Source organism: Helianthus annuus, chromosome 17 (assembly GCF_002127325.2).
Source record: "Helianthus annuus cultivar XRQ/B chromosome 17, HanXRQr2.0-SUNRISE, whole genome shotgun sequence".
In the NCBI taxonomy this organism is placed as follows: domain Eukaryota; kingdom Viridiplantae; phylum Streptophyta; class Magnoliopsida; order Asterales; family Asteraceae; genus Helianthus; species Helianthus annuus.
In genome coordinates, this window is record NC_035449.2 from 1050661 (window position 1) to 1062677 (window position 12017).

Here is a 12017-nt window from a genome sequence, read left to right on the forward strand (position 1 = left end):
TCTGACTCAAAGTGGCGTACATAATAACCTTCTTTTATTTTTACAAAACAGTCCATATTTATATATTATTTACATAATAACCCCTGAAATGATCAAATGACAATAATACCCTCATGTACATGGCACATGACCAGATTTAACAAAAAAATAAACTGGGTTAGGCTTAAAGGACATAACGTGTAAGATTTTGAAACATTAAGTACAAAACCCGTCAATTTTAAAGATAAAGGACACCGCCTGCAATTTGGTGTAAACATAAAGGACAAAACTTGTAATTTACTCTAAAATTTATATGAATGTTGAAAAAAAATGTAATTATGCATTTAGTTTTTTTTTTTTAAAGTTAACAATAAAAGTTAAATGAAGTGATAAATAAAATATTATTAAAAAAGAAATAAAAAAAAATCTTATTGGCCCATTGGGTAGTGGGTACATCTTATTGGTTACTAAAAAGTTAGATTGCAAGGGATGAATAAGACATGAATGGTGCAACAATTATTCATAAAGTTGGTTAATACAATGAACATGATTATGAATTCTAATAGTTAGCCGTTATGCAAGTCCGTAGTTAAGTTGAAGTTTACTATAACAATAACTGGAATATAAATAAACGTTGATATCATCAATCAAGTTGAAGCAAGCCACTGACTGCATCGGTTTGTTCGAAAGATGTGGATATTTGGAAAGAAAGGAGAGTCAGGATTTGGAGCTTCTTCAACAGCTGAAGATGTTACTCAAGGAATCGACGGAACCGGTCTCACAGCCCTTGTTACTGGTAAAATCTTCAACTCATCAGGATTCTTTTTTTCTTTTTTCTTCACAACTGTTTTGACTTTTTGATTTCTGATTTGGGATTAGTGGAAGATGGGATTTAAATTAATTAATAAAATGATTTACGGTACCTTGATTGCTAAATCTTCTTCATCTTGGTTTTTTTTTTAATAAATAAATAAAATCATTGGAGAATTAACCGAAATTATTTTCTTGTTTTTGGATCCATAGCTATTTTAAAGTAAATAATCAACCCTTTGACCACCAAAAGTCAACCTGTAGTTTACTAACTTTTAATATGTTTATATACGATATTCGACTATTTATGTGTGCATTTAGGAGCTTCAAGTGGCATTGGCTTGGAAACAACACGAGTCCTTGCTTTACGCGGTGTGCATGTGGTTATGGCAGTAAGAAATACAGAAACCGGTAAAAAGGTTAAAGAAAATATAATTACAGAAATACCTAATGCTAAGGTTGATGTAATGGAGTTAGATCTAAGCTCTCTTGCATCCGTGAGAACGTTTGCAGCCGATTATTGTTCCTCGGGTCTGCCTTTAAACATTCTCATGTAAGCAACACTTTGAATTCACCTTATTTCGCTTTTCATATTTGGACAATTTTTATGTTTATTCATTGATCTTTATTTACAAAATCTTATATTTTTACTGTCGAAAGTAACAATGCAGGGGTCATGGCTCCTCCGTTCACGCTTTCAAAAGATAAGATCGAATTACAGTTTGCAACAAATCATTTAGGTATGTGCCTATCAGTGTTTGAAACAATAAACAGATCATGCTTTTGATTATCTAATTATTTAAAGTGTGGTCTTCTTTCAGGTCATTTTCTTTTGACGAATCTGTTACTTGAGACCATGAAGAATACTTCAAGGGAGCACAAAAAAGAAGGAAGAATAGTAAACGTGTCATCGATGGGTCATCATATGGCAAACAAAGGAATTTACTTTGATAAAATAAACGATGAATCAAGGTATACGACCCAAATTCATTGCACATATTTGTATGCGACATTTGGTGTGTGTATGTGAACGTTTATGGTTTTTTCTATGGTTCAGTTACAGCCCCTTATACGCCTACGGACAGTCAAAGTTGGCCAACATATTGCATGCCAATGAGCTAACAAGACATTTTAAGGAAGAAAGAGTGGAGTTAACAGCAAACTCGTTGCATCCTGGTGCCATAGCAACCAGTCTTTTACGTCATCACAGCTTTCTCGAGGGTAACAATTGGAACCTTTTAACTTAACCTCTACTGTTTAAACCTCTTTGTTACATATTGTTCTTGAATCAGGTGTAATGAACTGGGTTGGTAAATACTTCCTGAAAACTATCCCACAGGTTTGTGTTAGACCCCACTGAATTTGCGTTTCTGAACCTAACTTCTCATGAAATTGACACTTTGGACCCTTTCGATTTTCAGGGAGCTGCAACCACATGTTATGTGGCGTTACACCCACAAGTCAAAGGGATCAGCGGCGAGTATTTTTCAGACAGTAACATAGCAAAGCCAAGTTCCCTTACTAAAGATTCTGATTTGGCTAAGAAACTCTGGGATTTTAGCCTGAGCATGGTGGCTCTATAATTGGACTGAATATAGTGATATATTGTAAGATTTGCTTATATGGTTTCATGCATGAGACTTGCAATAGCAAGGTGCAATCTTATTATCTTTAAAAGATTTGTAACATGACATGTAATATTGTAAATAAGACTTGAACACTTATTTAAGTTATTATCATCACTGATAATGCTTTTGTAGTGCACAAAGCATGGTTACATAACTGTTTTCATTCCCTATTTTAGTATAAACCAGGAATGAACACTTTTATGCGAAACCATGCGCTACATCTTTGAACAACTATCAAACCAACTTTTTTCAACACAATCTAGATTCTAACCATCTTCCTGTTCTGCGGTCTAACCATAAACAAAAACAAACATACTAACTCCCTGCTGCTGCATAATAAGTAGGAGGTGCAACATCAACCACTATTGATAAGCTATATCCATCCGCATAACCGAGCCGCACCTGTCCCTCCTACCATATATTATCTTCAGAAAACACTTGTGAACATAAAAACAAAACTACATATATATAGATGCTATTCATATAAAATCTTCTTTTAGTCAGCTGAAACGGTGAGCGACTCAAGTCAACACCGACTTCCCTGCCCTACGCTTCTTTTGGTTCCCTACAAAATCATTGTCTGGGGGAATTATCTCTTGAAAGGGAGACCCTTGAGGCATTGCTCGAAACATATCACGTTCGGGATTTAGAACATGGAGTGCATTACTAGCAGGGGCGAAGGATCTGGTCGGAGACCTAGAAGTCGAAGTCAAACCCATAAAATCAGGACTGTATGGCTTCTCCGCCTGATGATAAAACGGAACGGCCCCACCAGCAGCAGCTCCGGTGAGAGGTGTTGGTAAGATGACTCTCGGGCTCGATGTTGGAGATGTGGTTAGCCTTCTGTTCATATTTTGACTTCTAGAATGAGGAACCGGAACGCCTTCAGAAGCATGTCCAATGCCCTACAACCATCATAAAATATAAAATATCATCACACTGAATAATTTCCTGGAAAAAAATTAAGTGAAATATCATACAAGAGATCTCATTGCATTTGTATTTGGGCCAGGGTCAGGCATCAATGTTTCAGATGAAGCAATATCTTTTACAAAGGGGTGGTCAAGAAGCTGGGCAGCGCTAGGCCGGCGTGCCGGGGCCCACTGGAAGCATTGAAAGATAAAATCTTTAGCATCACCGGAAAGATGATCGGGGATTTCCGGAGTTACTTCTGTGTTTCCAACCTTAAATAAAGCAGCAACCTTTAACCATAAAGCAAGAAAATAAAATAGTGAGCTTAGGTGAACCAAGAATATATATCTACATAAAAAACGTTTTTTCCGGTTTTTTAAATTCTTATTTACTAACCCCTTCGTACTCACTCCAAGGAGGTTTAGTTGTAGCCATTTCTACTATTGTACACCCAAGGCTCCATATATCCCCCACAAGATTGCAACCGCTTGAATCATTGTTAATAATCTGTAACAGTTCATTTAATTTGGCAGTTCTAATCACAGAATAATTTGATTATGAAAAGAAATAACTAATTAAATCTGGCAGGTAAATAAACCTCGGGTGCCATCCAGTGCGCACTTCCTTTGAACGATAATGAGCATGACGGTCCTGAAATCTGCAAAATGAAATCAAGTCAGGAAACCAAAAGTCGGTTGGCAAATTCAAATTTGTATTTTGTAATAAGCAAGTAATGTGTGTCTTACGTGTTTTGCCACCCCAAAATCGGCTAATTTTACACGTCCCTTAGGATCAACGAGTATATTTGCTCCCTTTATGTCCCTAATACACATCACACAGTATGTGATTGACATATTGTGAGAACTATAATAAACATAAGATGTGAACAAAATAAACTTACCTGTGGACCGTATTTGTTGAATGCAAATACACCAGTCCGGACAAGATCTGACGAGTAAAACTTTTGATTGCCACTTCTCCAAACTTGCCATATTCCTGAAGAAGTTTAAAAATCGAACCACCAGCAACATATTCCAAGTATACACAAATTTTGTCATCCATCTGATAATTTTGCCAAAAACAATTATCATATAAAATTAACTAGAAATTATAAATAAATAACAGGGGTGCGTCGAATTTGATAAATTGTTTTTTCTTACAGTCTCAGATCCATAGTATTGAACAATGTTTGGATGTCGCAAACGGCTTAAAAGTGCAATTTCCTGTCAGATTTTAAGAACATATACATTGTATGTATTACCAAAAAAGAACAGAAAGAAAGGTGACATATAATTAAAGGGTGCACCGAAAAAAACTTACTTGCCGCAACTGTTGGGCACTTTCTTTCGACCTTGAATCATCCGAAAATAAAGTCACCTCCTTCATTGCACACATTTCCCCCCTTTCACTAGAGTTCATGAATCAAATAAATCAAACATTCAAGAACCAAATAAGTCAAAGAGTGATTGAAAATAGTCAACCTGTTGAAACCAAGATAAACATGACCAAATGTGCCTCTACCAAGCAACCGACCCTTTTTCCAGCCTGAACCATGGCTAGCCAAAATATCAGCTCGACCCGGACTTTTTGAAATCACTGGTGTGGTTCTGATTGTATACCAGGGCGTAGAAGGACCAGTGTTGGACATGGCTAGTGGAGGAAGGGGTAGTCGGTGGGTTTGTTGTTTTGCATTGACTGCATCACCGGGCCAGTTTGCAGATGAATCCATGTTTGACCCACCAGCCCATGGATGCAACGGGCTGACAGGCCCACTTTGTATTCTTGAGCTAGGACCAGGGCTTGTCATTCTAGGACTAGGTATGGGTGTGTGTTCAGGGGTATATCTATTGCGCTGCCAAAACAGTTGAGCCGCCATTTCTCCACCAACCAAATTATAACTTGAGCTCGGACCTGACTCTGGACTAGAACATGGGCCCGGCCCAGGAAAACCAGTGTCAGCATAAGGCCTCCTGGCCCAGAAACCAGTCAGGGCCGGTTCAGGCTCAAATACCCTCATTGGACTTTTAGAAGGACTGGACATGGAACTATCATGTTGAGGTACCTGTAGATTTGCCATGTGGGGACTTAAAGGATGCCACTTTGGTGATTTTTGCACCGTTTGGCTGCTCACACACGCTTTAACCGCCTTCAGTTTCTCCCTTTTCTTTTGAGTTGCATAAGTAAGATGCCTAAAGATAAAGAAAATTTGTGTTAATAGCGAAGGGTAAACTGTAAACGTAACTATAGCCGATTTAACATCTATATTCATCTCAATTTTCCAATTAAAGAAATACAGCAGAAAAGGGGCAAATGTAATATCGATAAAGATGCAAGAAATCAATGATCATGATTGATGATCCTACTTTATACATAAAAAGAATAAATCTATAAGTGATTAATAAACAAGTATGAAACACACCTTGAAGGACCATTTGTAGAAGTTTTATCCCCAGTTTCATAATTGGATGCTTGAGGGCTTAAAAACCGGAAATTAGCGGGATCAAAACTATCGCTGTCACTATCACTATCAGTAAAAACTGAATCTGTTGCTAAATAGCCTTCAACGTCTGTTTGATCATGTCCATTTTGGGCCTGATTATATCTAGGAAGCGGGAAATGAAACAATGGTGACAAGCCTTCGCTACTTCTTCGGTTTCTTGATTCCCGATTTCCCTCCTCAACCCGGCCCATATCAGGCGAGTTTTCAGGAAGAGGTAGTGGGTGGGCGTCAGGCCATCTTTCAGCAAAATTTTGAGATTGTGCCACTGGATTTGACGGAGTAGAAGCCCGAACCTCGTCTCGAAGGTGTAACGAGGTTTGTTTAGATTCAGACGGACTTTTTAGCTTTCTTCGAATAAAACCAATAATGCCGCCCCCCTTCGATTTCTTTTTTGCTTCTTTTGATGAAGATTTACTCCACCATGGAGACATAATTGTCGAAATTTGATTAGTAGTAGACTAGAGACTACGAATCACCAACTGGATGTATAATGTTTCTGCTTGATTTGAAGCTCACATTTCAATTGAGAGCAGAATCGGTTCTGCAATTTCTAGGTTACAAGTGAGAATTGGGAACAATTTTCTTTGAAAATCTTCCCAAATATTATCATATGCTTAAATAAGAAAATATATGACTCCGCTTCCGTAGTCATGAAATAAATAGTAATTACTTGAAGGACCGGTGCACCGATAGCTGCATTTAAGAATCATATATTAAATTCGAGAAGATAACTATCAATTACGCATAGAGTTCTAAATCAAGATTCAAGTTTTGCTTCATCGACTCAACAAACTGAGCATCTAATGCTAAAAGTCAAGGCAGAGATGTGTGTGATTTCCAATTTTTCAGTTTTTTTCATGTCTTCTATGACTAGTTTAAGTACCCGTGTGTTACACGGGTTACACAAAGTTAATTATATTATTTATTAGTGTTCACATATAACTTTGAAATGAAAGTAACGTTTCATTACTTATGTAAAGATAAAATTACAATGAACAAAAAAAAAGTCGTTAAAGATTTCTTTATACACCACATTTGTTCTTCATCTCACTCGTGTAAATGTTCTTCGACGATGGCAATGAGGTGCCGACGGTGGTGGATCCTGTCAATGGTGTTTCATCAATCGGTAACCTTTATGGTGGTGTATGGAGGGTGACGGTGAAACGAAGAGAGGTTATGTAGTGTGTGCAAAAACTATAACCGAAATTGACCCGTTAAGCGAAAATCAATCATTTGACATATTTCCCTTTTAGTTATAAAAGTTATTTGACCCGTTTGGCTAAAAAAATGAACGGCATTTAACGTATTTGATATGTTTCCCTTTTTAAAAAAAATAAAAAAAAGTATTTGTCCCGTTACGCCAAAATTTAACCATGCGACATATTTCCCTTTTGACAAAAAAAAGTTGTTTGACCCGTCAGGTTTTAAGTGTAACCCATATTGACCCATAAGTAAAAACAAATGAGAATGAAAATTTTGATTTAGTTAGCAAAGTAATTTAGTTACCTGCAATTTTCAAGATCTGAACCCCAAACTATTTTTCTAACAACAATTAGCTTCACATTCCATTTTACTTCAGGTGTTGACACAAGATCCACTGCAACAATGAAGAATTGTGTATCTTGTTCTTTTAAAACATTACCAAATCTCCTAGTTTTGTCTTCAGAAGCTGTAGCAACATCAGGTGAAATGGTTGGCACTTCAACAAACGCGTATTGGAGCTTCGAATTCACTGCAACAGCCGAGGAAAAGAAATGATAAACATGTGGATATACGTAGATAATTTTATAAGCTTACATATATGAACCCATACCAGCATTTGTAGGAATAGTCTAGGGAGTGGTTGTCCAAATTGAATATATATATACATAGGGGAAGGTTAACGTACAATATTCTTTAACGTACGATGGTACGATATGAAATTACGCATATTATAAAACTGAAAACCCTATTCCCGCATGAACAAAAACCATAAATCACGCATGGTTATGATTTTTCAACATGCGTGATTAGGGTTTTGAGTTTTATAACGTGCGTAATTTCATATCGTACCATCACACGCTAAGGAACATTGTATTTTACACTTTCACTATATATACACATAGCCTTCAAAGTTGTGGGTGTCAAATTCATGGCGTGGCTCGAAGTGGATTGGGAATCACGGTGTTAAACACTACCTTCTGGTTGGGTTGGCTACGGCGTGAATGGGGTGGCGACGTGGCGTGGCCCCTCCACAGGTTGTTGTTGGCATGTTTAAAAAATACAAATATGAAAGTAGGAGGTCGAATGGACCATTGAACGGTCAAAAACAATAAATAAATATATATATATTTTTCATTTACTACATCTTGTTAGCCAAAAGAATTAGATCATCAATGTTAGTAGTAGATTGTTTGTAATCACAACAGATACCTTATCCTCAGGCTCCTTCTCCACAGATTCATTTGCAAAATTCTCTTTTTTCTCATCGTTTTGACTCTTCTTCGGCCAAGGGCGTGTTAGAAACCACAGTTTTCTTGCCTTCATTCACCACTTATTCAGTATCACTATGAAAAAAAAAAACAGTAAAAATTACTAAGTAAGAAATAAAAAAAAAAAACTACAGATGGAGATTTTAACTCATGTACACATGAATAGTTCGCTTTGTGTCATCTAATACTATCCATTGGGCGTATTAAATTTATGAGGTTTGATTAACTTCCTCATCAGAGAAAGATATAATACCTGAGTCGTGTTGTGGCGTAAATTTGATGTAATCAGTAAGCTATAATTGTATGTTTTGGTGGTGGTGTAGCCCCTTGCTAATACACATCTTTATCATTAACACGGTCTTCTTGCTGTTGGCTTTAACTCTTTGATTGTGTCGTCGTCAAGTTCCATATCAAGAATTCCACATCGATAGGATGCCCATTGTTAAAATGAAACCAACATTTTTATCGATTTCGACCAAAAACACACATTGACTAAACTTTTTATAAATCGAAAAAACAACATTTTTAATCTATAACATGCTACACCTCCTCATCACAGATAATTATCTTTTCAGAAACTATGTTTCAATGTATATGATTGGACCGGACCAGATGAGATGAGATCGGTTGGACCGAAACCGAACCCTCTTAACCAGTTTAGGCTTAAGCAACCATCGGTTAACTGTTCAATTCACTTAAGTCTGTTATTTGCTCACTCCTAGACTAACAGTGTCCAAATTTTTAATCAAATTCACAGAGTCTTCAACTAAAACATACCTATCTGAAGCTACTTCTTCTGTTTCTCTTACTGTTTCTTCTTCCGATACTCTCACCGACAGATAGAGATTTCTTTCTTGAAGCCCTGGCCTGGACCTCGAATTCTGAATTGACTTCTTCTTCTTCAACAGAATCATCCGACTCACTCACAGACACAGATCTCTTTCTCCTATGCTTAGCCCTAGAACTCTTCTTCAGGTCAAGAAGATGAAGAGAAGCATAGTCAGTCAGAGTGTTAGGGTTTGTCATTTTGAGAAGGATGAAAGAAAAGGAGAACATATGAATTTGGCAATCGCAAATGTTGAAGGACCTGCGGGTTTTTGATCCCCCTCCCCTGCCAACTCAGTTCCATAACGCCCCCAAACACCGCTGTGGGAGGTTAGCCAGCCCGGCCACCAAAGAAGAAGGCATGTGGGGCCCACTGAATCCCACCAATTAGTATTATTTCATTTTTTACTTTTTTTCCTTTTTGTTATATTATTTTAAGGCAAAATTGTATAATAAACCTTTATGTTATATCCAAACTGTACTTCATACATTTTACTATGAAATCGACAAAAACCAACATTTATGTTCATGTTTTGAGACAGGTTCAACATTTACCACTAACCTCGTCCAAAAACTCAGTTAACTTACCTCACATGCTCTGCATGTGAGGGTATTATAGTCTTTTCAACCCAGTCTTTTTTTATTAATAAATTAAATAATATATAGATGGCCATCATATGAATTCTTCTTGTTCATCTCCCAGCTCCGACTAAAAAACCCAGATCTAACAAGCTTGCTCATCTCCCAGCATCATAACAGGTCATACCAGTTCGTAAGTGGTCACAACTGAACATAAATCAGTTAGTCAGCCATGTATACACAGCAACAGCAACACTCATATGTAGCTAGCTTGTATGATCATCATAATAAAAATGAACGCTAGCAAAATTCAATTTGGCAATATGGCAGCACAAAATTCAATCACTTACTTAGTTTCAGCTTCTTAAAGAACGGTGAAACAATAGATTAGGGTACAGTTTTAAAGCAAGACAAGTAGGATAGTTCTCAAGTTTTCAATCACTTACATAGTTTTAACTGCACTTCTCCTTTTACTTCTAGAGTTACTTGCACCATCCCAACCCATGAATTATCGGATTATAACTAACTTCATGAAGATTTTGACCAATCAGATCCTACAAAACACTTTCCATTGACCAGAAATTCAAGATCAAATTCATCCATTACTCAATTCCGGATGCGGGGCTACAGCAACCACCGGTGGAGGTGGAGTAGCTACAGACCCCGGCGACGGCGGAGGCGGAGTTTGATTACCACTACTCAATTCCGAAGGCGGTGGTGCTAGTGATGGAACCGGAGCCGGTAGAGCTAGATTCGAACTTGAACCAGATGACAGCAGTGGCGGAGGAGGATAGAGATCAGAAGGATTAGATGCACCGAAATCAGGAGTGGAGGTGATCGGAAAGTCCACCGGCGACAGCGGATTGAGATCCGATTGAGAGCATGAGTCGTCAGAGCAGTTATGTGATTTAGGATGAATTTTATGGCGGAGGACGCCGAAGCCTAACAGGAGGCCAGTAATACGGAGAACAGTGATGAGAAAGATGAAGATCTTTGATGGTGTTAGGAGAAAGAGATAGTAAAGTTATAAAGTTATAACTTTTTGTTTGATTTAAAATAAAATATATTAAATAAAAGGTTTAGGAAAAGAACATAATACCCTCACATTGCATGTGAGGTAAGTTAACTGAGTTTTTGGACGAGATTAGTGGTAAAGATTGAACCTGTATCAAAACATGAACATAAAGGTTGGTTTTTGCCAATTTCATAATGAAAGGTACGAAGTGCAGTTTAGGTATAACATATAGGTTGATTTCTGCAATTTTGTCTTATTTTAAAAAAGGCTTTAAAAGGGTCGTATCTCACACCGTGTAAGACTTCAAGTTAATGATACCCCCATCTGCTTTCATGTCGCCTATGTTCTAGCCAAACTAAATGGCTTATCTTAGAACCACATTGTTATCTGTATATGTATGTATTGGAAGATATATAAAACGATAAATGGAATACAAAAGGGTGAAATAAGAGAAGTATGAAAAAATAATTTTGAGCTTACATATGTGTGATACGTATCAGTTACTTATTTATTAAATATAGATAAGTAGAATAATATATGTGTCGAATTCAACGGGTTTACGCATTAGAGTTAAAGGATTTGGCGAATATACACAAAAATAATAATGGATCGCAAAGGTGGAAGAAAGTGGTAAGCATGGTGACCAAAGCAGCAATTTGGGTTATTTGGAGGAGCCGAAACGAGGCGTTATTCGAAGGGAAACAGCCATGTGTGAATAGGATGAAAGAAGAAATGAAGATGTTTGGGTACATGTGGTTAAAAAGTAGGGCTAAGAACGCTAATATCTCTTGGGACGAGTGGTGTAATTTTGATTTAATTAACATTGGTGTATAATGGCGATGTAATAGTTGTAATCTGGTGATCATCTGGCCAACAGTTCGGTTGTCCAGGTGAATATGGAATAAAAGTTTTTGTTGATCTTTCAAAAAAAAAGAATAATATCATCCTTACACATAGATTAGTGTAGCATGTTAGCTGTGAACATCCAGAATACTAGAAATACAAAAATATGAACCGGTATTCGCCAAGAATAGGTTGCATGTTTGGGAATTTTCCACATATTGCACATGTCTTATGACCAATGTTCTCAGGACCAGATAGGGGGTCGACCAGGTCGCCTTACGGGGTCAAAGGTCGGACCGATTAGATCGGATTTAAGACCCGGATCACATCATAAATTATATAAAAAAATATAAAATATAGAGATCATTTAGCCTTTGATGCTCCTAATTATATATAACCAGTATTAACCCCCCCCCCCCCGCGTTGCGGTGGGGGCGTAAAACCGTGACAAATAG

The 12017-nt window shown here is 37.2% G+C and overlaps 2 protein-coding genes across 10 annotated transcripts; one reads left to right on the forward strand and one right to left on the reverse strand.

Moving 5' to 3' along the window:
- The first annotated feature begins 461 nt into the window (after positions 1-461).
- On the forward strand, positions 462-2535 carry LOC110926398 (short-chain dehydrogenase TIC 32, chloroplastic). Its single transcript, XM_022170158.2, has 7 exons — positions 462-775; positions 1111-1342; positions 1450-1529; positions 1611-1761; positions 1847-2010; positions 2082-2128; positions 2211-2535. Exons 1-7 carry the CDS (start codon positions 670-672, stop codon positions 2370-2372), a joined length of 942 nt encoding a protein of 313 aa, XP_022025850.1. The 5' UTR covers positions 462-669; the 3' UTR covers positions 2373-2535.
- Positions 2490-9518, reverse strand: LOC110926392 (mitogen-activated protein kinase kinase kinase YODA). 9 transcript variants are annotated; one of them, XM_022170147.2, is made up of 14 exons: positions 9388-9518; positions 8554-9269; positions 7643-8375; positions 7336-7561; positions 5749-6522; positions 4811-5518; positions 4650-4737; positions 4490-4552; positions 4231-4391; positions 4076-4151; positions 3928-3987; positions 3726-3836; positions 3398-3619; positions 2490-3322 (listed from the first exon to the last, which is right to left on the reverse strand). In XM_022170147.2, exons 5-14 carry the CDS (start codon positions 6258-6260, stop codon positions 2939-2941), a joined length of 2385 nt encoding a protein of 794 aa, XP_022025839.1. In that variant the 5' UTR covers positions 6261-6522; positions 7336-7561; positions 7643-8375; positions 8554-9269; positions 9388-9518; the 3' UTR covers positions 2490-2938. The 9 variants fall into 9 exon arrangements, with proteins under 9 accessions (XP_022025839.1, XP_022025840.1, XP_022025838.1 ...); XM_022170148.2 differs by having other exon boundaries at positions 8554-9266; positions 9388-9473; XM_022170146.2 differs by having other exon boundaries at positions 8554-8681; positions 9078-9464.
- Between the last annotated feature and the right edge of the window lie 2499 nt (positions 9519-12017).

Excerpts from the sequence above, each read along its gene's own strand:
- LOC110926398 (XM_022170158.2), top strand. The coding sequence starts at position 670 with ATGTGGATATTTGGAAAGAAAGGAGAGTCAGGATTTGGAGCTTCTTCA. Across the intron at positions 1,343-1,449 it reads CTGCCTTTAAACATTCTCAT|TAACAATGCAGGGGTCATGG; the intron begins GTAAGCAACACT and ends TACTGTCGAAAG. Across the intron at positions 2,011-2,081 it reads TCATCACAGCTTTCTCGAGG|GTGTAATGAACTGGGTTGGT; the intron begins GTAACAATTGGA and ends TTCTTGAATCAG.
- LOC110926392 (XM_022170147.2), bottom strand. The coding sequence starts at position 6,260 with ATGTCTCCATGGTGGAGTAAATCTTCATCAAAAGAAGCAAAAAAGAAA. Across the intron at positions 4,738-4,810 it reads GTTTATCTTGGTTTCAACAG|TGAAAGGGGGGAAATGTGTG; the intron begins GTTGACTATTTT and ends CATGAACTCTAG. Across the intron at positions 3,988-4,075 it reads ATTTTGGGGTGGCAAAACAC|ATTTCAGGACCGTCATGCTC; the intron begins GTAAGACACACA and ends TTCATTTTGCAG.